At 36.5% G+C, this 26,718-nt stretch overlaps 2 protein-coding genes across 3 annotated transcripts; both read right to left on the reverse strand.

The window, feature by feature from the left end:
- Positions 1–4,961: 4,961 nt before the first annotated feature.
- On the reverse strand, positions 4,962–10,308 carry LOC147542800 (putative alpha,alpha-trehalose-phosphate synthase [UDP-forming] 9). 2 transcript variants are annotated; one of them, XM_086632733.1, is made up of 5 exons: positions 9,974–10,308; positions 9,746–9,807; positions 6,216–8,330; positions 5,845–6,118; positions 4,962–5,744 (listed from the first exon to the last, which is right to left on the reverse strand). In XM_086632733.1, exons 3-5 carry the CDS (start codon positions 8,204–8,206, stop codon positions 5,421–5,423), a joined length of 2,589 nt encoding a protein of 862 aa, XP_086488859.1. In that variant the 5' UTR covers positions 8,207–8,330; positions 9,746–9,807; positions 9,974–10,308; the 3' UTR covers positions 4,962–5,420. The 2 variants fall into 2 exon arrangements, with proteins under 2 accessions (XP_086488859.1, XP_086488858.1); XM_086632732.1 differs by having other exon boundaries at positions 9,923–10,308.
- A 9,647-nt stretch (positions 10,309–19,955) lies between these two features.
- On the reverse strand, positions 19,956–24,497 carry LOC147542801 (potassium transporter 6-like). The gene is made up of 8 exons (XM_086632735.1): positions 23,967–24,497; positions 23,361–23,853; positions 23,197–23,250; positions 22,215–22,475; positions 22,073–22,125; positions 21,680–21,803; positions 21,318–21,572; positions 19,956–21,221 (listed from the first exon to the last, which is right to left on the reverse strand). The coding sequence occupies exons 1-8, from the start codon at positions 24,003–24,005 to the stop codon at positions 20,179–20,181; spliced, it is 2,322 nt and encodes a 773-aa protein (XP_086488861.1). The 5' UTR covers positions 24,006–24,497; the 3' UTR covers positions 19,956–20,178.
- Between the last annotated feature and the right edge of the window lie 2,221 nt (positions 24,498–26,718).

A 26,718-nucleotide genomic window follows, 5' to 3' on the forward strand; every position in this document is an offset into this window, starting at 1 on the left:
ACACCCTAAGCATTGGACCCCAGTTATTTTAGCAATTTTAGGACTACACCCCCAAAATAAAAACATGTGGGGTTGACTCTCATTCTCGATTTTCCGGCAAACATCAGTAAAGTGACTCGCGTGCCAACGACATGCTGCGTTATTTATGTTATAAGTAACCAGTCTAAAACTAACGAAGGATTAGACTTTGTATCTAACAGTTATATATCTGAGAGTCAGGGACCTTTTCCAATCTCTCTAAGTAACCAAATTTATTTGACAACCAGATACTGGGGTAAGCCTTTTTTATATGCTTGTCATCGGTAACCTATCTAATATATCTAGTCAGACGGGTCGAACCCGTCTCAGACTTTGGATAACCTCTTTTCCTTGATATTTCTGGTTTATCTGATCGAGCTCTTAGACTTACTTCGAATTCATGGATCAATCACTTTGTGTGCATTATACAATTTGAGATCTTAGATTCATATGCTGTCAGATTAGGATGAATGTTCCATCATATAAAAATTATCTCTGAAAACCTATAAAAATAAGGGGAGTACGAAACCGCACACAAACTACTTAATTGGTATTTGACGAAAAAACTGATAATAAGAATCAACCCTAAACATATTTTTGTTTTGGAAGGGGGGGAGGGGGTCCTAAAAGAACTTAGATATTTCATGAAGGGTATTGTTGTCATAAGTTATGCATGTGGTTGGCACGTGAACTACTTAACTAATATTCAACGAAAAAAACGAGAATGAAGATTAACGCTATACATATTTTCATTTAGAGAGTGTAGTCCTAATATGTAAAATAACTTAGGGAGTCAACATTTAAATAACCCAATACACTAATACCCCAACATCTTAATATGCAGAATTCCCTCTTTGGGTTGACAGGTTAAATGAACTTATATGAAGCAAGTCCAATCAAGCTTGGTGTACTTCTTTTCTTTTTGTTGTAAGAAGCATATCTACTTAGTTGTACAAGCAGTCTACCTCTCATATGAAGAATTGATAATTTGTTTAAAGCAAGGGACACGTGATTTGTTCATGTTACCTCCCTATTATTCAATGGCATTTGACCCATGTCTAGGTCTTTGTATATTGGAGTGATACACATACATCCAAAAAATGGTTTCCTTCTTTAATCCAAGAACATGTGAGAGACTCCAAATGGAACAATGGTGGTCACAAGAGGGGCTTTTCCTTTTCCTTCTTCCTTTTGTTTTGGGTCCGTTTGATTCATGTGAAAATAATTGAGTAAGAAAATCACTCTATTTCTGTGGGAAAGAAAATGATAATTTTCTTATCACAATACATTTTTAGCTGTTTGATAGAGTATAAGAAAATTTGAAGAAAACTCTGAGAGCACTCCCATTATCGATGTTGGCACCCTGTTTACACAAAAAAATGGACGCTAATTGATGAAAAAGAGTGGGTGCTTTTATAACATCCCCAATTAAAGTCCGACCCAAACTTAATTAATTACTCAGCCATTGAAGATTTCTTTTTGGGATTTCTAATGGACGAAACCTAGGGTTTCTAATGGAAGAGATCCAAGGTTTCTAATGGAAGGAATCCATGGTATTTCAACACATTAATGCTAAGGGATCTAATTAAACTTAGAGATGGAATTACAGTATAAAAGAAGAATTGAAAGTTGGATGGAATTTCAACATAGGGTTTTTAATGGAAGAAATCCACTTTATCTCACTTCCACCATTTTTATTAGGTTTTGGTGGTGAAGTTAAATAAATTGATTGTTAATATGGGTTTGGTGATGATAATATTGTTGGAAATTTTAAATCTTCACATGTTGGTAATGTTAGTTTGCTTCATTGGAGTGGCAAAGAGAAGCCATTGTCAAGACTTGGTTCTTTGAATCCTTGTCCATAGGATCAACTTTTTTTGGTAGCTTAATGCATACACCAGCAACATAGTCTCCTTCATTTTCATCTAAACTATGAAGATCCAACAAAAACAAGAGAGCCCTCACTGTTTGATTTGGGTTTACAGGGAAAGAGAAACATATTGAAAGCTTGAGAGAGAAAGGAGGGGTGGATACGGAAGGAGAGAGAGCGTGTAATTTGGTGAGATGTGAGAAAACGGTTTTCACATGTGGAGGATGGGAAAAAAATTTGGATCTTTTTCTTACCTTTTTTTCCATCAGAAAACTGATTTCACACTTTTTTGGTTGAATCAAACGCCGGAAAATCGATTTTCGTACGAAAATCGATTTTCCCACCTTATTTTCACACGTATCAAACGGACCCTAATAGGAGAATTCCTTTATTCTTCTCCACACATTTGAGGACATAATGTAAATATACACCATGAATTTTGGAATAATTACATCCTTAACCTTACATTTTTTTCCTAATATATTCCAATTATAAGTTCGTGATCATAATCCCCATTATTTCAATCACAGCACGTCACCACCCAATAGTATTAAATTTGATGATCTTAAACAATGGCATCTCCCCATCAAATCTTTTCTAAAAATTTGATCAAAAAAAATCTTTTCTAAAAAGAAAAATAAATTAAGATTTAAGTAATATACCCACAACTAATAACACCCACAATGTATATACGAAAAAAATGAGTGAGGGATCCAAAATTAGGGGGAAATGAGTGTGCAGTCCATTCCCGGTCAGAAATGAGTTTTCAGTCCAAATGTCAGACAACTCATTGTTTCCAGATTTTCATTTTTTTTTCTTCTCCACTTGCCCCTAATTTGAAAATTCGAAATTTTTGGCCGAAATTTTGAGATCCCACATGGCGAACTCTCTCTTTTCGTTTTCTTTATCTCTTTAAAACCTTCAAAGAACCATGAATGTTGATTATCTTTCCTCTCTCTCTAAACTAATCTTCCTCTCCCCTTCTAAATTTTTTCTGAAAATTCTACCTCTCTCTCTAAAAAATTTTCTGTAAATTTTTCCTCTCTATACAAATATTCTGAAATCGATTATATTTTTGCCCTCTCTATCTTTTTGAAAGACTATCTGAAAACCCATCTTTTTCATCAAAAATTTACCAACAACATGTAAGGCGATAATGTTTTAGAAAAGAAAAGTAGGAGGATTGGAGAGAGAAAATGTTTAAACAAAAATAAAAAGAATAAGAATAGGAAATATGGAGAGAAAATATGACATATATATTGGAGATCTCATTTGCCAATTTTTAAAAGAGTTATTTTCTTTTTGACCCCCTACTTTGTGACAAGTGTCCTTCGTGGCTCCTTATTTTTCATAAATTCAAATTTGACCCCCTATTTTCAAGTAAATGCAACAACTACCCTTCTTAATTTCAAAATAAAACTATCAAAAAAAATATAAAAATATTTTTGAAAAAGAAAACTTCCGGGTAGTAATGACATTTACTTGAAAATAAATGAGATGGAAATATCCCTTTTTTTGATATTTTAGTTTGAAATTAGGAAGGGTAGTTATGGCATTTACTTGAAAATAGGAGGTCAAATTTGAATTTATGAAAAATAGGGGGACCAAGAAGGTAGCTGGTCACAAAGTAGGGGGCCAGAAAAGAAATAACTCTTTTTAAAAAGACAAATTACATAGAAAATGTGGTCCTATGCCAAGAAGGCAAGACTGCATGAAATATTTCAATCACCCTGATCTTAAAATAGGGTAGATTCTTGACATTGCCATTGGCCAGATGTGTAAGAGATATGGTCCCCTGCAACTAGGGTGATTGCGGACAAACCAAGGTTCCCAACTACGATCAAAATCTGGATCAAAATCTCGATCAACTCAAGCCAGGTTTCAGAAGTTCTGATTCATCTAATGGCTCTATTCAGTTTGATTTTGGACCTATTTGGTTTAAAAGATTAGATTCAAATTAGACTCGCGATTAAATGTAGGAATGCTTTTCGTGAAAAAAGTAGGATTCAGATTAGTATGCACCTAATAGTGCTACAGATAACATTTAAGCATGAGAGACTATACCAAAGCTGCTCTTTTGCTCCATTTCATGTACATACAATATACAAAAAATATGAACTTAAAGGTCATAAAATCAAGAAGATAAAGAGTAGTTTCCCAAGACTAGACACATGTATTCAAGACATTCATATCCTTCTGATCTTACATTTACAAACCCAACCAACCCAATCTATAATTCCATATCAACTAAATATTTGTTTCGGGTTTATTTACTCGGTATGATAAAGTGCCAATAACGATGCACAAATAGATAAACTTAACTATATTTGCGGTCGTTCTACTAATTACTAATCGAATACCACGTGAAAGATAAGACAGTAAGAGCAAGTCCAACCCCAGCCTGTCTTAGGCCGAAAAAACCATTTTTTCACCTAAAATTATTGGCCTCAGCTCAGCCTCTAAAATTCAGCTCCAACCCCAGCCTCTCTTGAGGCCGAAAATTTGTTCATGTGGGAAACACGTGTGTGCACTTTTAGTTGGTGTGCGAAAAACGTGTGTGATTTTATGTATATATAAAATACGTATTTGAACTATTTTTCGAAAAAAATTTATTCGGGGACCAACATTTGGTGGGATTTATTTTAATTACTAAAATATTTAAGTTTTTCTAGAATTTGAAAAAAAAATTCAAACTAATTAGAATTACAAAAATGCATTTTGATTTTTAAGTTTATTTTAATTTTTTAATTGTTTAATATTTTTTTTTTTTTTAAAAAAAAAGGGTAGATCTGGCCGTTGGATAAACCAACGGCCAGATCTGTCCCCCCAAGTGACCGTTGTCACTTGGGGTCGGTGTTCAGTCGCCCCTAATGTTAGGGGCGACTGAGCACCGAGCCCCAGCCTCCGCTCCAAGCGGCTGGGCTTGGAGCGGGGGGCTGAGGCCAATAATTTGAATTATTGGCCTCAGCCCGGCTGGGGTTGGACTTGCTCTAAGATCTTCTCTGAGATAGTATATATAGGAATTCTCTATACCCATTTGGGACTCTAACAACTAAAAATGCACGCAACCAAGTAAAAGATAATTTTCTCCAGTTTTTCATTCCTGAAACCATTTTATGTATAAGAAAAAGTGTACTATACAAATTTGATTGGACCTGGCATCATCTGCGACATCGATAACACCAGACTCTCGACATCGAAAAAAGGAAAACACAAGCTGAATATGAGATAAACTTCTAACTAAGAGAGTTGAGGAACACAAACCTGGTATATCTTTCAATAATGTTGATTCTCCCAGTCGGGCCAGTCTGCATCTACAAGGCGGAAAATGAGTTCAACTAAGTAGCTCCCAAGAAACATATTGTCATCACAAAAGAAACATATTTTTGACCCGCTTAAACCCCGATATGAATCTTCAAGTTAAGTTAACGTTCGAGTAGGAGTTCCTCCTCGAGAAGCGTAATAAGAAATCCCGTCTATACAGAAGCAGCAACTCTATCTTCATATGAACACCATTTCGCTTTTGTGCATCTCAATAAACACTTTCGAATGAAACTTGAACATGAGGGTTATATGCAGGTTTTGTATCTGAAGTATTAGTGAGGCCTTCGAGCATTCTCACAACATCACTTGTATCATCTAGGTAGTATTTGGCTTTGCTTGGTTTTTGCCCTACTGTGCATGCAAATATCTCTGGAGCCACTGGCAGAGACGGACATGAGATTGCTTTTGATATTGTCTCGAACATGTCCTCGTCAGATCTGTCATCTCCAATGCACATCACAAAGTCAGGTGGTTGCCCTCGATCTACCATAGTCGAGAGAAGTTTTTCTGCAACTAAACCTTTACTCACACCCTGAAAATCAATAGTTGATCATCAAAACACCATAGGGATAACAAACTTGGAAACCTGAGAGGAGGAAGATAAATAGGAGTAAAATGCATGAAATAATGACCTGGGGTTTAACTTCGACAATATGATGACCTTTCTTGACAACCACGGGCTCATTTGCTAGAACGTTTTCCAGATGGTCCAGGAGTTCTTTGGCTTGACAGGATCCAAAATCAGGATCGGCATCTTGATGGTGCCATACCAATGCACTCTCTTTAACTTCTATATAGGACCCATCAGTTGTCTCTGTGTATAATCTCATCACAGGCTCTGCCATTCTCTTCCAATCAAAATCAGCAGCTAAGTTGCAGGTCTCCCAGTCAGAGCCTTTGCCCCACCTACGAAAAAGAAAAGCAGATAACTAGTAACTTCACTAATCACAGTAAAATTAGAAGTGGGAAAGTGAATGTTCAAAAGTGGAAAGAGCGAGCATACCTTATGAAGTACCCATGTTCAGCTGCTACACCTAACTTTTCACATGGAGAAAACCACTTACCCAAAGAATCCTTCCCTCTTCCACTAACGATGAAAACAATGTTCTTGGGATCATTACAGAGGTCGTTCAAAATGCATATAACTTTCTTACTGGGAGTTTTAAGAATAGAGTTCTCTGGCACAATAGTGCCATCATAATCTAAGAATATTGCCCTCCTACTGGTTTTCTTGTAAGCAGAGCCAATGTGCTCAATCGACAGCTTCCTGAAATTTGGAGATAGAGAAACAACCCTAAAGCCCAGACCAAAACCAATGCCCCAGCAGCGTTTACTGAAGTGATCCTTCGTTGCTCTCTCCAAGTCTTGCATGAAACTACGAGCCCAATAGCCCACATCATGGGTGCTTACATAACGATAATGCTTCTCGTGTCGCAATTGCTTCTCTGCTTCGGGAATAGTGAAGGCCAAACTTAAGGCATCAGCAACTGCATCAATGTCCCAAGGGTTAACCCTAATTGCTCCACTTAAAGATGGAGAGCATCCAATGAACTCGGAAACGACAAGCATGCTCGTTCGAGGTGATGCCACACTTATATTCATAGCTTCATCCATAAGTGGGGTGCCTTGCCTGCAAACTACGTACTTATACGGGACAAGGTTCATCCCATCTCTCACAGCATTTACTATGCAACATTCTGCAACAGAATAATATGCAATTGTCTCGTAAAGAGGAATAGGTTGGTCTATCACGATGACTGGGGAATAACCCGGAGAACCATAAGTCTCATTGATCCTTTTTGCAGTTATATAAGTCTCCTTCTTTGCTTCCTGGACATCTTTCCCCGTGCTACGAGCTGGTTTCACAATTTGAACCAAGACTAGTTTCCCTTGTAATTCAGCGTGCTGCTGCAAAAGCTGCTCCACAGCCAATAACTTTAGACTTATGCCTTTAAAAATGTCCATATCATCTACACCCACAATCAATCTTTTACCATCAAACCTTTCTTGAATCTCTTTAATTTTGGTATGTGTAGAAGGAAAATTCAACACAGATTCGAGTCGGCCCATATGAACACCCACAGGCAGAATTTTTATGTAAACTGTGCGTCCGAAGTATTCAAGACCAATATGACCTCGCTTAGATTCATAGTCAAGACCTAGCATCCTACTACAACAAGAAAGGAAGTGTCGTGCATAATCAAATGTATGAAACCCAATTAGATCTGCGTTCAACAGTGACTTCAAAATTTCATCCCTTACCGGCAGAGTCCTATAGATTTCTGATGAGGGGAATGGACTATGAAGGAAGAACCCAAGTTTCACTCGCTTAAATCGTTTCCTTAAGAAGGTTGGGAGGACCATTAGGTGATAATCATGAATCCAAACATAATCTTCGTCGGGATTAATTACTTCCATTACTTTATCTGCGAATATTTTATTCGCGGAAACATAAGCCTGCCACAGTGACCTGTTAAAGCGGTCACCGTGGTCTGGGCAAATTGGTAACATGTAATGGAAAAGGGGCCACAACTGCTGCTTACAGAACTTATGATAGAACTTTCTATGAAGGTCAGGAGGAAGAAATGTCGGGACACACCGGAAACCTTCCAGCAGTTTCTGCGCGACTTCTTCCTGATCACATGGATCTATATCAACCTTCAGACAACCCACATAAATAACCTCAGTTTCTGATGAGAAACCATCCTTCATTTGTAACAAAAGGGAATCTTGATCCAACCTAAAGGACCAGCCTTTAGGATTTAGTTCATCTCTTTCAGCATGCAGGGGTAGCGCATTTGCCACAATAATTTTTCGCTCACGATACACACTTGAAGGAGCATCTGACTCTCCATCATTATTTTCGTCACCTTCCAAGTCTGATATAACTCCAGGAACAGTTATCACCCGTGGAAGTGATCTAGATGCTCGAGGAGAATCCAGTAGGTCCTCAGAAGCCATGTCCAAAATGTTTGCACATGATTTTGAAACCATAGTTTCCGAGAATTATTTGCCAATCCTGATATCAAGCCAAGCAAATGCAGAGTAACTTTATGATTGACAATCTGTTCTCCACCACAAATACCTTAGTTAAAAAAATGTTGATCTCTCAGAGTTCCTGAAAAGAAATGGACCTTATTACCAACAAATACAAGAACTAAAAATCAAATAACCCTGAAAGTTGCAATCATATGGCACACACAAGTATCAGTACCAACTAGATCGATAGTTAATAAGCAGACATACAGGGGGCTTATAGTGCACGAGTAGTAAGTCATACAACAAAAGACCTGGACTTCCATTAAGGACAGGAGACATTCTTACAACAGCATATACATGTACTGTCCTGTCTCCTACATAAGACAAGCTCATAAACATAAAAAGAAATTGACAACTACAAATCATATAACAAGGACCTAATGAACAGTAGAAAAACATTCCCTTCACTAGAAAAAAAATGGTTTACCTTCTTGTAAAAATCAAAGAAGAGAAAATCTAACCCACCAAATGGACCAAGAGAGTCCTCAACATCTCATGTTATAATGTACAGTCTATACTGTCCTATTATTCTTCTACAAGGCATGCTCTGTTTCCATCCATAAATTTCCTTCACAAGTGAAAGTGGACCTAACAGAGTTTTTATGGAATGAAAAGCTAGAGTGGTTAATTCCACATACATGCACTGGAAGTTACGTTGGACACCTAAGAATATGGAACAAAAATAGACTACACACACATCAAAACAACAAGCTACGAACATTGTTCAACCTGCCATATTCCATCGCACCCATACATATGCTTACATGTGCTGAAAGCAGCTACTTGGTGTTTCTGCACGTGTACTATATTCTGTCTGTTTAGTGTCCACCGGACATGGTTAAAGGACAAACACCTCTAAGCCGAGGTATAGGATAACTTTATCCTCATTTCTGTCTTACATATAGAAAACCCACCCCCAAATTTCTTCTAACGCATATATTATCTTACAATCTTACATTAATTAAAGATCGGAATCAAATCAAAACACCAAAATAGATAAGCATTTTACTTTCACATCAAAAATATTTTATAATAAATTCAGAAACAGTAAATCATGCGTGTCAAATGTTCTCCTTATCTCTTTTGACCATCTACAGAAACAATGTCAATTCTAAGTGGAGATAGAAAATGACATTAATCTCCCAAGGAATAAACAAAAACCCACTCTCACTAATTTAAAGGATAAGGTCTAAGGGAAACCCTAACTTTTTTCCTTTCTTCAGAAAAGATACTTCCAGATTTCTTTCTAAGAGATAAATGAACCTTCTTTTTTGGTAAGAAATTCTGATTCCTAACTTCACCCCAAAAAGGCCTTTTTTTTTGTCACCATCGTTAATGAACCCAAAACTAAATTTCCCTCAAACTAGAACATTAAAACAGAATAATCGAGATTTCAATAACATCTATGAATAAAAATAAAACCTAGATTTGAGATCTCAAAATCTCAAAAGAAACCCAGAGAGAGAACATAGAATCCAACAACGAAGATCTCACCTGAAATAAAATAAGATAAAAGCCGATCACCGAACTTCTACCACAACGTACCGATCCATCTCCTACAAAAATCACGAAACTTCAGATTCACGAAACAAAACAAAGTGAAAACCCTAAATTCAATTATTCAAAGTACAACGTCAAAAAAAAGAACTTGAGTAAAAGAAAATAACGCACCGACTAATAGAAGATCACAAAAGTGATGAAGCTTTGACCAATATAACTTACAAGGTTTAGGGTTCAGGTGAGATTTTTGAGCGAGTTAGAACGAATATTTAGTCGGAATCCGGCGAGATATTTCACTTTGATGACAAAGAAACCGTCGGAAAATTGAGGTTTCGCGTTTTTGTTCAACGGAGAAACGAAATGCAGGATAAAATGAGGAAAAACTATTTATATATGAGAAGAGAGTTGAAGTTAGAAAAAAGTCTTTATGGTTGAGTTAACAACTAACCACGGTTTAGAAAGAGATTTACTCATTTAGTTAAACCGATTAGGATTAATTACCTAATTAGACATAGTTTTTACATCTAATTACATAAAAGTTTAAAAGGATTAGGAATATCCAATTGGATAACGTGAAAGGTATTAAATGGGCCCAATGGTTATCCAATCTTGGTAAAACAAATGTCTACTACTTTGGGTGGAGCATACAAAAGTTGAGGGGAATATAAGAATTTGGGTGAGAAAATATAATTAAGGAGCAAATTTAATTGAAGTCCCAAAACTTTACGAGTTTGTTCTTACCCCTTTACTACCATTGGGACCACTACCACCACCACCACCACCACCACCACCACCACCACCACCACCACAGAAGCTCTCTCGTGCTCTTTCTCTCTCTCTCTCTCGCTCACTCAGTCTTTTTCCGTCTCTCTCATTGTCTCTCTCACTATCTCTAAATTAAGGGGAGAGGGACAAAGGAGAAACATAGTGTTGGTGGTGGTCGAGTAGTGGTGGTGTTTAGAAAGTAGAGATCATTGTATTCTATTATGTTATCGATAACACCCAATTTGTTGTAAGTCTAAGTTAAAGACATATCTATATCTTTTAGACTTTCGCAAGTTTGACACAGACAACTGGATCCGTGGTTTTTGGGTGCTATGGGGCATAGAGTTTTGGATCCAGTGTATAAAAGCTATACAACAATTTAGTTTTGTCTAAATTGACTTGAGGACAACCTAATGTTAAGACCCAAAAATCAACAAGTCTTTTTTCATCCCTTCTTCATTTTCACCACTACCTCTGACACCAACCACCAAATCCGCCCAGGCGACCACCACCCTCAACTCACCACTACCTACGACCTTACGCAATTTTTTTAAGTGTCTCAATACTTCTAGATGTTGTAATAGGGATGACATTTTTTTTGTCTTTAACGTAAAATTGTTCTCTAGCCAATATGTAACAAACTAAATTGACCTAATATCTTTATGCCCTCAACCAAACTGCATACCCCAAACCGCCTAGCCTTTTAAATCAAATGATAAGACTCATGGACAGCCAAACCCTAACTAGAAATTTTGGTAAGCCCATAAAATATGTATTTGTACCTAATAATTTAGTACTATATTATAACTCTTTTTTTTTTTTTTTTTGTTGAAAGATATTATAACTCAACTTGCACTATCTTTCAATGTAGCTTGAAAATTTTGTGATATTATACATTATAAACAATGGAAAGGAGCTCATCCCAAACTCCAAATATTAACAAGATACATTGGGAAATAGACATAATCGAAAATTTATATCTGGGCCTAGACAGTGGTTTTCTATTTGACAAATTGACCAAGATAACGAAGATAACAACGACAAGTTCAAATTCACTAAGAATGTAAGACAACTAAACAATATTGAAAGATTAGTACTAAAACTAATGAGAAGTGCTCCATATACTAATTAAATTATGAAATTAACAATATCTAAATAACCCGTTAGAAAGATGTTGCCACGATATTGTTAATATTATATGCATTCAAAAGTAAATAAGGTTTTGGAGTTAGCTCATTAAACAAGATTATCATCCAATATTGTCCTTGAAAAGTAAGTTTACAAAATTTATAATATTTAATCAACTAATTTAGGTCAAAAGAAGATAATTAGAGATTTGAGACTGGTTTCATATGTATACTTTATTATGAACTAATATGTGTTAAAGCTTATTAACCATTATAAAATTAAGTAAAATAATATTAAAGTCGACATAGTCCCTGAATTTATCGTACTTCATTTGCGACCTTTCGCTTATACAGACAATTAGCCCTTATTCCAGTGGCCTTTGAAAAAAAAACTAATTAAAAAAAAGGGAAAAATATTTTCTTTCTAAACAGTTCTTAAAACGTTTTCTAGACGAGCACAAATATATGTATCTCAATTTTTTGTATGTGAAAAGAAAACAAACACAAACATAGTAACGTTCAATTTCGTAATAAAGATGAAAGAACATGATTTTTATTTTCTCTTTCGGAATCATCACACCATTATTTCAAGCAATCAATTATTGAAGAAATAACTAATGTCAAATTTTATGACATATTTTTGTCAAATATATCGAGTTTTGAATATATGTGAGTTGAGATCTGCATCTCGATTTTGAGTTCGACCGCTCATGCATGGGTTTTCTTGGTGGAGGTGGAATATGCGTGAGATTTAGCTTATGTAATTAAAGGAATATGTGTTTATCCAATCCTCATATTGTATTTCCATGAAGTAATCAGTATCATACAATGACTCTCGAAGGATGTTAATCGAGAGAGTTTAATATTTTATGACTTCTTAGTTCTTACTCATGGGATTTAGAAAGGGTAACTACTAGAACGCGAACTATTTCATATAATTTTGTTAAAGATGGAGTCAATATTGCGAGATACAAATAAAATCGAAAAAGAGTGGAGACAGAGAGACATAAATATTGGTGAGGTAGGACTGAAAGAACATTTGATCCAATAAGATAAGTTGTCAACTATCATGTTTAATTGAAAATAATTTGGACTTAAGATAGGATTGTTTGACCTGAGTCAGATCCTCCTACACTCTTGGGTTAAAATTTCTTTGTCCAGGTGTGTCTGACTTGTTATTATTGAAAGTTTCAGCTCATTTTTCTATTGAATTTTATTACATTTCCACCACACAGATAGTTTATCATGACCCTCACACATCTAAAGTAGGTGGAATAGATAGCAATTCCCCTTTCAAAAGTCTAGTAACACCACATTTAGGTGGTGCTTCTTTTATTGTCTCAATCAGACATGTTTGAATAATGAATATGAATGAATCATATAGAAATAGATCCAAAATCAAATTAAAACAGTCACTCACACGAGTAACCTCCCATTAATTTTGTAAGTACCAAAAAAATCGAAGAAGAAGAATTCCGTCCAATAACCTATAAGACTATAGATGAAATTTTGGGTATGCAGTATCATATAGGTGATCTAGTGAACTACTCAGCTAACTTTTCAGTATATGCGAAATACTTCGGTGCGAATCTTAATCATGCCTCCATTGCACATAAATCTGATAGGATACTGTATATAAAAAGTATACTCAGCTCGTTTTCTGGGTCTCCCACTCGAACCACATGTGAGAAAAACAAGAATATCTCTTTCCTCACATGTTCAGTCACGTAGAGAAAGAAACTCTTGTTTCTCTCACATGCAGTTCAAGTGAGAGTCACAGGAAGCGGGTGGTGTAGCCTTGTTGTACCATGTATAAGTGATACCTAATTGCTGAAAATTTTGAATAGAATCATATTAAAGATATAGTTACTCATATATAATGTCCACATTAAAGAGGCAATTGACTTGTGTGTGGTCTATGAAACTAACTTAAAGGAAAATGGGGACATCACTTGTACTAATGTGGAAAGTAATTCACATAGAGCAACAAGGGGTGTGATAATGGAAGATGAAGTAAAAGTGAATGTGGATGGATCATACAAAAATGGAGAGGGGGCATCAGATGTGGTTATGAGAAGCTGTAACAACTCATTCATGACTGCTGAAACGGAGTGTTATATTACAGGAAATGCGCTTGAGGCGGAAGCAAAAGCGGTTTCAATGGGACTGAGGTTAGCTAAAAACCACCCCTAGAGAGCACAATAAGATTACTCATTATCTAGTAAAAGAGGCTTTCATGCTTAAACATTTTAAGCAGTGGAGGACTTAAATCCCTCACAATGCATTGTAAGAGTGTTAGAATTGGTGTTTTTTTGTGTTACAACTGGATTTAATCTCAAATGTATTCGTAGCTGAAAATTTGAATGAATAAATAAGACTAAAGCCATTTTTATCAAAAAAAGAAAAGTGCCCACATTACATTTATGTATGCAAAGATGTCATCCAAAATGTCATTGTAGTAATTTGCCTCAAAAACTCATAATTCTACAAGACTATTAACATTTTTTTTTTTTCGCAATAGTTACAGTGAGTGAGGGAGTAAAAGTAAAAGATAAATTTCTTACATAAAATTTACTCGACCTTTCGTCTTCCATAATCCTCCTGGCTTCAATAGGAATTTTGAAATGAGAATCTCTAACAACTATAAATCGGTCTGCCAATTAGCCAGGTAATCGGACGCCCTATTTGCTTCATCATATGTATGCTTTATCTTTAATCACTACTTGTTAAGATTCACTTCTTATTCGACTACTTTCTCTCTGCCTTTCAATTGTGAGAGATATATGAAACAAGATGATTCACATTGTGAAGAGAAGTGGGTTTGATGAGGGGAAGAGAAGGACTTAAAATTAAAAGTACACTTTCATTTGTTGTGGGTCTCTCTTGTCCATCATCTCTGGTGATAACAGCATCGACCTTTCTCTCTCTCAGAGAGAAAAGAACAACTTTTAATTCAAACCTAAAACAAAAAATAACTTAAAAGGACATCTCCCCATCCAAAATCGAAGGGGATTTCGGCAAAAGAGCTCTTCCTTTGCTGGAAAGACAATCAAATGCTTGGCTTTCTCTCTCTCTAAAAATCAGTTTCTAGAAGTAAATAAAAATGAGTTTGAGATACTTTTAAGTTATATTTTGAAAAATCATTTTAATTGATTTTTTTTGTAGAAACGAAAAAATCATTTTAGTTGTAATGCGGAAAGTTTTCTTGTTTTTTTAAACACGTCCCAACTTATTGTGGCCACCTCAGATATGTTGGCATGTGTCACGGTAGTGGTGTTTATTGAGCGGACCGGTTTGACACAATATACACCACTAGTCTTTTTTTTTTTTGAATTGTTCAGCGTGTCTCGAACTCTTGACCTCTAGGGTGAAAGATTATACCTCTTATCACTCTAACCGAGAGTTGTTGACGATAAACACCACTAGTCACCGTCAAACAAAAGGGAAATTAAGATCTGACACTTTTGATAATTATACCTTTTATCACTCCTACTAAGGGTTGTTGACGATAAACACCACTAGTCACCGTCAAACAAAAGGGAAATTAAGATCTGACACATTTGGTAATTAGTAGTGAACTAAGGGGGTGAACAAGTTTGAGCCAGCCAAGAATTTCAACGGTTTCCTCGTTGACACACTATTTTCCACATCACAATCACAAAGTAAACGTGTGTTGATAGTCGTGCGCCACGAACACCGTCCGTTCTTAAATGTCTGTCCGCGTAAGATTAACAGTTAAGATTAAATACACGTCATTGAAATTTATTAGGTCAGATTTGCCACGTCAGATATAATTGGGTAGTTTGGTTAGAGAACAGATGTGGACGCGTTAATTGTGGGTCCCCCTTTATCTGATAGACGCATGCTTAGTGGATGAGGTGGCAAAAAATTAGGTGGCAGCTTGTCCTTATCCAATACTCCACATTTGTTGTGGGTCCCACCACATTCATGGGTAAAGTCAATATTACTCGGGGAGCTCTTCTTCTGTCGACTCGTGCTGTTATGGGCACCCACTTTGCCTACAATTTTAATATCGTTTCTAAGGCAATCTTGCTTCTAAAGACACCGGGCCAAAATGCTGTTAGCATCCATCTCTATTAGCACCATGCCCAACCGCTCCTTTCTCTATTAGCACCGTCCAACTATGTAGGCACCGGTCAAGTGGAGTTAACCGTAACCCTTCCATCCATCTCTCACAAAATGAAGAATCAGAACGATTCCCTTCTGATCCCAGATATCTTCTTCTACTCTTATTACTTCCGACACTTCTCTTTCTTTCTCTCTCGCTAAAATCTCTTCTTCAATCCATCAATAGTTCTTCTCCAAAGTGATAAAATTTTCAGTTTACCTTCTCTGAACAAAATGGCGAATTTGAATCATCAATGTTCTAGAAATGAAGAAGAAAGTCTATCAGTTGAAGCAGCAATTAGGTTCACAGTTTTCCCTGTAGACTTCAATTTTGCATCCTCTCATTCTTATCACCTCCTGAGATTACTTCATTTTGTTGTACAATTCCAAACGATTATCTTCCCTCTGTGATTCAAATAGCAAGCTCTGGTTCTCCATATGTGATAGAAGATGGGGTCCAAAACTCAAATCAAAATATGGGGAAGTGGGTTGGTTCAATTCAAGCTCCTTTATAAAAGTCATGTTACTGTGGAAGAAAGTCATAATTTTGCTGCATCATATTCTCCAGAAAGCCGGAATCTAGGGTTTCAAAGGAGTCCCAATGGCAATGATTTAGGGGTTAGGGAGGATTTAATTGGGTTACTGAGTACATCTCCAGGGAGTTTACCAGAACATGATCTATCTTTTCAAGTAGTAATTTTCTTAGTGCCTCGACCTAGGGTTTTGTTTTAGAAGAAAAACACCAACATTACAAACCGGTGCTTATAGAGAACTCGGGTCAATGGTCATTGACCCAAGTCATTAAAATTTACGGATGCTAACAGTCTTTTGGCCCGGTGTCTCTAAAAGCACCCTCTGGGAAAATATAAACTTTTTTAGTTAACTAAGGCTTAAATCTAATGATTTGAGGTGTATAGTACAAGATTGGGGTGATTTCGTCATCATCACTACATCCACCTCTATCTCGGGCCGCCACAACTTCTGATCGCCATCACAAAACTCATTTCTCTCTGCCCTCTCCTTTTCTTCCCCTTAGCGGAAACAGAGAAAGAAGTGATGAGAAGGAGAAGAGATACATAGAAAGTGAGAGGTGGCGGTGGGCCGGTGGCGACCAAAAGTGTAGGTGATGGTGGAAAGATGAAGACTAACCAAGTCTTGTGTACTGTCTCTTAATCAGTGGGTCACATCTAATTTACAAAATCTTGTATTCCCTTTCGTCTCCAATGAATTTGTATTCCTTGCAACCAAAATAGTAGTATTATCTCAATGATTTTTTATAATGGTTCATGTATTCATGAAATTTTCAACAAAAAAAAAAAATGTATTCATGAAATAGAATTGTTGGTGCTATTAAAGATGAGATGAGGACAGGAAAAGTTTTTTTTGCAGAAGGAATAATCATAATAAATATTTGGATTATTTCCCTAATGGCCCCCCAACTTTGTGACCAGCTTCCCGCCTGGCCCCCTACTTTACGAGAAATATCCATATGGCCCCCTTTTTCCGTTAACTTTAACTTTCTGTCACTCTCTCTCCTCCATCTCTGCCGGCGACCTCTGCCGGCGACCTCTGCCGGAGAAGGTGATGAGGTGGCGTAACAGATGATGTTGCGTGACATGGCAGAGAGAGAAAAAAAGAGATGGAGGAGAGAGAGTGACGGAAAGTTAAAGTTAACGGAAAAAAGAGGCCATATGGGTATTTCTCGTAAAGTAGGGGGCCAGGCGGGAAGCTGGTCACAAAGTTGGGGGCCATTAGGGAAATAACTCTAAATATTTCCATCTCCATTTTTTGAGATATTTCACGACATCCCTTACAAAAGTGTCGTGCCCATAGTCAGACCTGTTGTGCGCCTATCACCTATTTTTCACTATATGTGCAAATCCTTTTTTGAGGGAAGGAATGCTATGTCTTGAACTAGCTCTTGCTTCTTTCTTCTTTTTCTATGTGTTTTCTATCAAAAACTTTATTATAAACATCAAATTTCATTTTGCTCAAGGAATCGCAACAGACTATAGAACATAAATAGGTTTGCTTACATTGTGGGTATATTTTGTAAAATATATTGTATTCTTCTATCCTACTTTCATTCATCACATTAAAATTGCAGTATAAAATTTTATTGTTTTTTTGCTTATCAATTGTCATTTTATAAATAGTTGAGTACAAGATGCTACACAAAATTTAAAAGTTTCAAATGATAATATCATGGATAAAATAGTTATTTACATAAAGTCAATCTTTTCATAATGATAAATAAAGTCAATTGTGAAATTATACCTATCACTAGCTAGTAAATATTTTTGTCTTCCAATATTACAAAGTTTAGCGAGGAAATTATACTTTTTGAGTGCCAACTTTGTGTACAAAACAATTAGATATTTCACCGAATATCTCAGGATTTGTATAGATTTTCAAATATTGAAAACAAGAAAGCGCACCCAAAAAATAATGTTCAGATAAATAAAACATCATTTATATTTTTCCAAGTGACTAATCACATTTTCCTATGAAATCATAAGAAACACATCCTTTGAAATTTTGCTTAGTTTATTAATAAGAGATCTCTTTATTTATAAGAAATCTATTTAGTTATAAGACTTCTCAAGAATTCTCATAGAATCTATATTTATTTAGTCATTGACAACAAAATTAAATCCTTGGATTCTTAAGATTCCATTATCAATAAAATCTTTAAAATTAAATAAAATAAATATACAAATGAAGAAAATAACAGGTAATGATATTTAAATTCAAGCTTTTCAGAGTAATTTTTTTTAATTTAAAACCTTTCTTTAAATTTTCTTACAAAATATCTTGGTTGTGGTGGTGATTCTGGTGGTGGAGACACCTAGAGGCAAAAATATGGATTCCCACATGGATTGCAAAAATTCCAAACATAAAATATGGGAAATGAATAATATATGCCAATCCTGTTCCCGATAGAAAAAATTTGTTTCACAAACAATAATTGTCTTTTTATATATTTATAGACTCCAAGAGCAGTTACATGTAATATAGAGTATGGATACACCGATAATAGACACATGAAATGAACAAATTCGATAATAAACCACCTGTAAAGACATCTTGGACACTAAAGGCCATGTGACCATCTTAAGGGCGTGAAAGCTTATTCTTATCTTTTATGCCTTTTAATACAAGTCAATAACTAATGGATTTCACTTCCACCGTGAGTTGAATCTGTGACTCCAGATTTTTGTAGTAGATGCATAACCAACTAGCGAAGCTGTTGTCGGCGAGGAGCAATTCTAAGGAGATGTTGTGTAGTTTCTTAGATCGCAACAAATCTAAAAGGTCGTTCATTTTGGAACTTTTGATTCTTTCTTCTTTTTGTAAAAGTGCCCCTCTGACACACCTTTGTCGTGGAGCGCCACCAACCACCTCGACATCGCTCTCTTTGGGATTGTCGTTGTTCCCCTTCACAGAAAGGAACCAGATGAACGGGGAACCCCGTGAACCTCTGCGTACTGGACGAAGATTTTTAGGCCTCGAAACTGTTCGTGTTGGACAAAGTTTTTCATACTCGGAGACCTTTCGTCCAACACGAAGGAGAGCAACCCCAGCAGAGGACTGAAGGCTGGCTTCAATTGGATGTTGCCTAAGTGAGAGGATAGACATAGAGAGTTGAGAGGAAGGAGAGAGAAGAGAGAGAAATGTTGTGTTCGATTGGTTTTTTCACAGAGAAAACAGAAAAGATTTCTCCAAACTAAAATTGGGTGTTGCCTAGACATTCCGTGGCTGTGATAAGTGGTGGTGGATTTGTCCAAAGGTAGTGGTGATTAGAGGTGGTGGTTATGTTGTGGCAGTGGTGGTTGTGGCAAGTGCTGGTGGTGGGAAGTGGTGCTGTGGTGACAGTTGTGGCAGTGATAATAGTGGTGGAATGAAGGTCAGTCTTGTTGATAAAGTTGTTCCAGTGGTCGTGGAATAATGCTTATGGAGGTGTGCTAATGGACAGCCTGATGGAGTGGTGGCAGAGGCGGTGGAGTGATTGCCGTAGAGCTGCCATGAGATAAATTAAGAGGAACCACATGGGTCAATCTGCCAAATTTTTCTTCGTCTAGCCATACAAATAGACAGAGTCTGAAACAGCCCATGAGCTGCCAGGCAAAATGTATCTGCAACATAAATCTTTTAACTTAACAAGAAAATGAGAGGCATTATTCTTTTCAAATATTGATCTATAAGTATATTCTTTACCATCCTACAAAAAATCGATCGTTGATCGATCGAATCTAAAACTTTCTTTTTCTTGAGATTTGTCAATGCAAATCTAATGATCTCACAATAAATAGTACTTGAAATCTGTGGTTTGACCTATATGATGTACAAACAAACATAGAGAAATTTGCATGATAAAAAGATGCATAAAACAAGGAAGAACAAAACTTAAACATGACAAACCATTCCAACTTCTAGGGTTGAAGCATGAGGAATGTTTACTGCATAAGTAGGTCCTCTACTATTCCTTCTCAAGAAATCATACCCAATAAGAGCCAATTTCTTTACTAAACTTGATCCGCCTTTCGCTTTCACATGAGAATGCCCGAGAATGAACGCCATTCCCGCTTCCCTTGCTTCCATTAGTTCCTGCAACTCCTCTCGCTCGTTCCTGTCTATTTGCGGACTTTCTGGCAACACAAATCTCACTCTTTTTCTTGGCATTGGTGACGGAGGTTGTATCTCTGTCGACTGAACTCCGTTGGTTTCTCTCTCATCCTCACATATTTGGAGGCCTTCGGTATGTGAAGAAGATGTTCCGACTACTGTCATTTTCTCGCTGGTTTTATCTGATTCTTCTGATCCTGGACTTCGTTCTTGTTTTCCTGATCGAATAAATTCAGCTATACTATAAACAAGATCCTTTTCGAACTCTAAATCATCCTTGTGAATGTCATGATACCCATATCTAACGATGCATCTATAGATTCTGAATTCCTTCGGACCAATCCGGCCCACAAGAAATCTTTCTTCTGGCAGAACGTATGGGACAGGAACGGATTTAATGCAAAGGAAGACGAGTACTTGGTGGAAGGCTGGAAGGTTAGTGACAAAGTGAGAGAAGATTGCTGGTATACCCGAAACGAGTTCAGTGTGGACAAGCCCGATTCCTTTAACCCGAACAATTCCTAGACTGGGTCCAAGCCCGAGAAGCCAGTTGATGGAGACCTTGTTTTGAAGATCAAACTCGAATTTCTTAAGCGTCCCATAATGCCAGGCATACATGACAAGAAGAAAAGTGAAAGCAATTACAATCGGAACCCATGCCCCTTCGAGGAACTTGAAGAGAGAAGCTGTGAAGAAGAGTGCTTCAATTGTGCCGAAGAAGAATATGAAGCAAACAGCGAGAAAAACGTTTTGATGCCAACATAGGACAATAACGAGAGACATCAGGCACGTAGTTACTAGCATGACAGTTATAACAGCCAACCCTGTGGTTTAAAGAAATAGTAAGCCCTAAATTATCAAGACTAGCTAATCGAAAAGTTGATATAAGATTTTATAGCTTGTTATCGTATTATTTTTACCTGAAGCATTACCCAAGCGTCTTGTGTCTCTGAAACCAATTGTCACAGCCAAGCATAATATCATCAAAATCCAGTTGATTTCCGGGATGTAAATTTGACCGTGAATCTTAGATGAAGTATGTACTATTTTGACCCTTGGGAAGCAACCTAAGGCTGTGCACTGTTTGATGATTGAGAAAGTTCCTGTTATGATGGCTTGGCTTCCGACTACTGCTGCAAGTATAGCCACAACTAGAATTGGCCATCTTATTCTCTCTGACATGTTACAATCACGTACTTCCGATTAGCTCATATTCATCGTTTATAAACAAATCAGGATGAAAGAAAATAAAATAAGGACGAAAATGGAAAACCCATAATACCTGGTACAGATACATAAAATCCAACGGGGTAGTCGATTCCCATGTCGTGATGCATTGATAGATAAGCAGCTTGTCCCATATAGGCAAGAATCAAGGATGGGTAAACCACGGCGGTGAAGGCGATCTGCAAAAATGGCGATCATCTGTCAGGAACAAATTTAGTAGTCCTGGGAGAACTTCTCTATGGCAGAACTAAAAGAGATATGAAGACTTAGTCATTTTTTATGCCTTTTTGCTAAATAAAAAACTTATGTGGAGGCTCAACCCCTTCATTTTCCATCGCGGCAATAGATGTAGAAGGTGATAAGATAAATGGATTCCCATCTTATTTCTCAGCATGAAGCTAGAGTGAGATTGTTCGTCTCCTAAATGAAAGAGAATTGTATTCCATACCTTAATTGATAGCTGCGAGAAGTGTCCAAGATCGGCAAACATAGCTTCTGAACCTGCAATAACGAGAAAGAAATAGTCGAAAAATTAAGATCAACTATAAACAGTGTGAAGTAAAAGTTCAATTTATTAAAGAATAATGTACCTGTAATACACAACAATATTCCACCTAACGAAAGCCAACCTCCTTTTTGAGTCTTTTTCAAGAATTTATACATATAATATGGGGATAATGCTTTATAAACTTGAGGATTCCAGTGCACAATATTGTATATACCAATACCACTGATGCAGAAAAGCCATGTTAAGACTATCGGCGCGAAAAGGAATCCTACTCGGTGGGTGCCGTAATGTTGGAGAGCAAACAAAAACACGAGTACGACACAGGCAGCAGGGACCTCTATATCTGCAAAAAAAGAATAACTCTGAGTCCGTTGCCAAAAGCACGAGATTCCTAGTCAACTGCCTAATTGACCGTCAGTAGTCATGTATTGATCTTGATATCTTCGAGATTCCTAGTCAACTGCCTAAATGAAATGAAGGAACGGTCAAGGAAGTCAAGTAGAGAGTCGATGTAGCACTATCATGAGCTGCTTAATCCCCCATTACCCAACTTCATCGACTCCTACTCCTACCTGATGACATCAATTTCGCTTTCCATCTAATATTACAATTTACAAACATGTCTTCCACAATATCTTTATATGACTATTTCTGTGTCTAAGAATTAAAACAACTAAATTACTTAAAAATGAAAATGACTAGAAAGTTGAAACTTGTTTAGGTTTTTGAAATGGTCCAAATCTGATTTATGTTTAGTCCTCTTGTTGAAACCGGAAAAAAATACCTCTGCTTAGAAAAATCTGTATTTCTAATTCTTCAATTTGAATCCCTAAAATTCTTGTACTAGTATATATATATATATATATATATATGAAGAACAAAACTTCATCTTCTAGCTTGATATGCAGCAATTTTTTATGTGAAGTTTAATATGGTTTTAGGTTGAGGACTTAGGATCTATACCCATTACCCAACAATTAACTTGAAAACACTATTTGGTTGCTAATTTGAATCCTGAAAACACATAAATGATAGGGTAAAAGAAATTTCCCCAAAGATCTTACATTTATGATGCTCTTTCGCCATCGAAACCTCAAGACCCGAGACGGCTGAAAAAACTGCAGAAATGACCATAAACACATAATTTAGCAAACAAAGAAAACCCCCCAAATCAAATTAGAATCTCAAATCAAAAACATAAAAACAAACATGAACTAATCAAAAGTACCAGAAATTGCAGGTGTGAGAACTCCATCACCAATTACCATACAAGTTCCAATCAAAGCAAGAACAAGTAATACCCTCTGCAATACTTTATACTTCTCCAATGTTAATTTTAACCTAGACCCAATATTACTATTAGTCCCAATTTGATCAATCCCATCTTTCTTATAAGTTGATAATTCTTCATCTGCCAATTGAGAATTGGGCAAAAAACTAACCCTAGCGTGCCTACAAAGCTTTGAATATAAGGCAAAAGTACCACCTTCACCATTATCATCTGCTTTTAGCACAATAAACACATATTTTATCAAAGGAATCAAAGTAAGAGTCCAGAATATGAATGATAAAACCCCAAAAATTTCTTCATTTGTTGTTGAATGTTCAATGTCTTCAGAAAATGTACTCCTAAATACATAAAGAGGTGAAGTACTCAAATCTCCATAAACAACACCCAAACTTTGATAAGCTAAAGTTAATACAGTTCTCCATGATTCCTTCTGCAATAATCAAGATTACCCATGATTAAAAAAACAGAGATTTGAAAACCCAAGAAGTAAAAAACTGATAAAGAAACATCAAAACTGAAGAAATTAGTGAATATCCATCTTACCTTATTAGGGTTTATGAAAGACCCACCTTCAAGATCCATCTCTAGATGATTCAAGACCAAGAAAAAACCATGTACTGTGATTTTTTTTAGTGATTTAAAAATAAACCCAGATATGAATACTAAAGAAAACGGCAAATTAATGAAGGTTTTAGATAGAGAATGAATTAATTGTTAATGGGTAGGAACAACAGTTCAACAACCAGTAATGACACAATTTATGAAAAACTCAAATCACAAACTCCAGTTTTCAGAGGAACCCAATGTTAGAATTAAATCAATTGAAACGTGGAGGGTAGTTGGAGTATAAGGAGTAATATTTTTAGAGAGAGAGAGAGAGACTGTGTTGTCTTGTGTATGTATGTTTTGGTGTTGAATTTTCTTCTCACTGGAGATTTTATTTGTTTTTTTTTGTTGAAGGGAAGGGAGATTTTATTTGTTCTCAAATGGGAAACTTTTCTTGGAGGTAAAAATGGTCATGAAACTCAAACAAGTAGGAATATATTTTGCAGAATCGGTAGGATCCAAGTCATTAACTCACTGGGTACCATTTTTCTTTTTCTTTAGAATTTGGGTTATTTCCCTAAGCCCCGAACTTTGTGACCAGCTTCCCGCCTGGCTCCCTACTTTACGAGAAATACTCATAGGACCCCCTTCCGTTATAACACCGTTATTCTCTCTCCTCTATCTCATTTTCTCTCTCTGCCACATCATCTCACCTCGCCCCGTCATCATCTTCTCCGGCAGGGTCGCCGGCCGGCCAAATTTCCGGTCGGCGATCTTCAAATAAAAAAAATTCTAATTTTCTCTTTCCTCTCTCTAGAAATTTTTTTTTTTTAATTTCCTCACCTCTCTCTCTCTAAAACTCCGGCCAAGGGGGTTCCCTTCGCCGGAGCTAGGTCTGGTCGTGAGCAGACCGGATCTGCTCACAAAAAAACCTTGAAGGTCTGGTCGTGAGCAGACGATCTGCTCACGAACAGACCTAGCTCCCTTCGCCGGAGTTTTAGAGAGAGAGAGGTGAGGAAATTTAAAAAAAAAAAAAAATTCTAGAGAGAGAGAGGAGAGAGAATTTTTTTTTTATTTGAAGGTCACCGGCCGGAAATGTGGCCGGCCGGCGACTCCTGCCGGAGAAGATGATGATGTGGCGAGGTGAGATGATGTGGCAGAGAGAGAAAATGAGATAGAGGAGAGAGAGTAACGGTGTTATAACGGAAGGGGGCCATATGGGTATTTCTCGTAAAGTAGGGGACCAGGCGAGAAGCTGGTCACAAAGTTGGGGGCCATTAGGGAAATAACCCTTAGAATTTCATGTCTGTATAGAAGCATTTCTGGATACCCTCTTATTTTCTCTTAAACCGGTGGAGCCTAGGTAGCAGTAGGAATTTTGGAGTTTTTTTTTGTTTTGTAAAAAATTGTCTCCAATGCAAAACTTAACTATGATCTCGAAGATGACGTGTTGACGTGTTGATGATGGAATAGAGATATTTCTTGAGATGCCTTTAACGGTCAAACTCATCAATATATGAATATGAACTAATAAAAATCAAGTCTTCATATATTTCCGAAATAACTAATTATATTTTACAAAAATAACCATGCATGACTCACAAGTAAAAAAAAAATAAGTTTATAGTTTTGCATTGGAGACATACCAGAATTAAGGATCTCTATTTTTGCCACATAGGATTGAGAATCTCAATTGGAAATCGACAAATAAGACTAATTGAGATTTTCTTTGAGTTTTGCATTGGAGATACTCTCTGGCGCGACAATCCCTGGTTCAACATAAAAACACCAGCTTGACTTGGAGAGCTGGTGGTTTAGTAACAATAAGCGGCAAAGTCGCTTTGTTACCTATTCCATTAGGAATCGCAGATTTTTTTTTTTGTACATCACATTCATGCATTTACCATCCATGTGACGGTATTGATACTACTGAAAGGTGTTCTATTTTCTCGTAGTTCTCGGTTGATAAGCATCTCCAATGCAAAACACAATATTAGAAATTCGGAGTGCCACAAGGATTTTTGAGTTATTCTTAAAAATGATCTCAAATGCAAAACTCAACTAAGATTTCAAAGATAATGTGTCGAGGGTAGAATATAGATATCTCAAGAGGGCAGTCTAGAATAAAGTGTCCTCTTGAGATATCTCTAATTGTCCAACTCATTAATATTTAAATTTCAACCAATAGATTTCAAGTCTTCACATATTTCTGAAATAACTAATTGTTTTTTACAAAAATAACAATGCCAAATACGTAAATTAAAAAAGTTTAGAGTTTTGCAATGGAAACATACAAGAATTGAGGATCTCTATTTTCGCCACCTCGACAAATAGGACGAATAGGGATACTTTTGAGTTTTGCATTGGAGATTCTATAAGGACGCGAGACGGACCCTAAATATCCGTATTTGTTTGTAGAATCAAAGAAAAGATGACTGGATTTTTCTGTGTGATGTTCGGGAAGAGAGAAGAGAATAAAAGACTACTCGGGTTCGACTTTATACAAGGGCAAAAAAGCTTTTAAAAGAATAAGTTTGCCAGTAAGAAAATTTGGTCAAAACTCCCTATAAATTTTTTGTTTTGTTGAAAAAGAATCAGTCAATCTTTTTTAGTCTTCAGCTCCCCATGTGCATTTTTTATTTGCAATAACTTGAAACAACTTTGCAGCACCTTGCGACAATTTTGCAACACCTTGCGACAACTTTGTAACAGCTTTGCAGCACCTTGCGACAGTTTTTTAACACCTTGC

The sequence above is a fragment of the Eschscholzia californica genome, unplaced genomic scaffold (genome assembly GCF_041429995.1).
Source record: "Eschscholzia californica isolate CP2 unplaced genomic scaffold, dmEscCali1.0.p SCAF_4, whole genome shotgun sequence".
Taxonomy (NCBI): domain Eukaryota; kingdom Viridiplantae; phylum Streptophyta; class Magnoliopsida; order Ranunculales; family Papaveraceae; genus Eschscholzia; species Eschscholzia californica.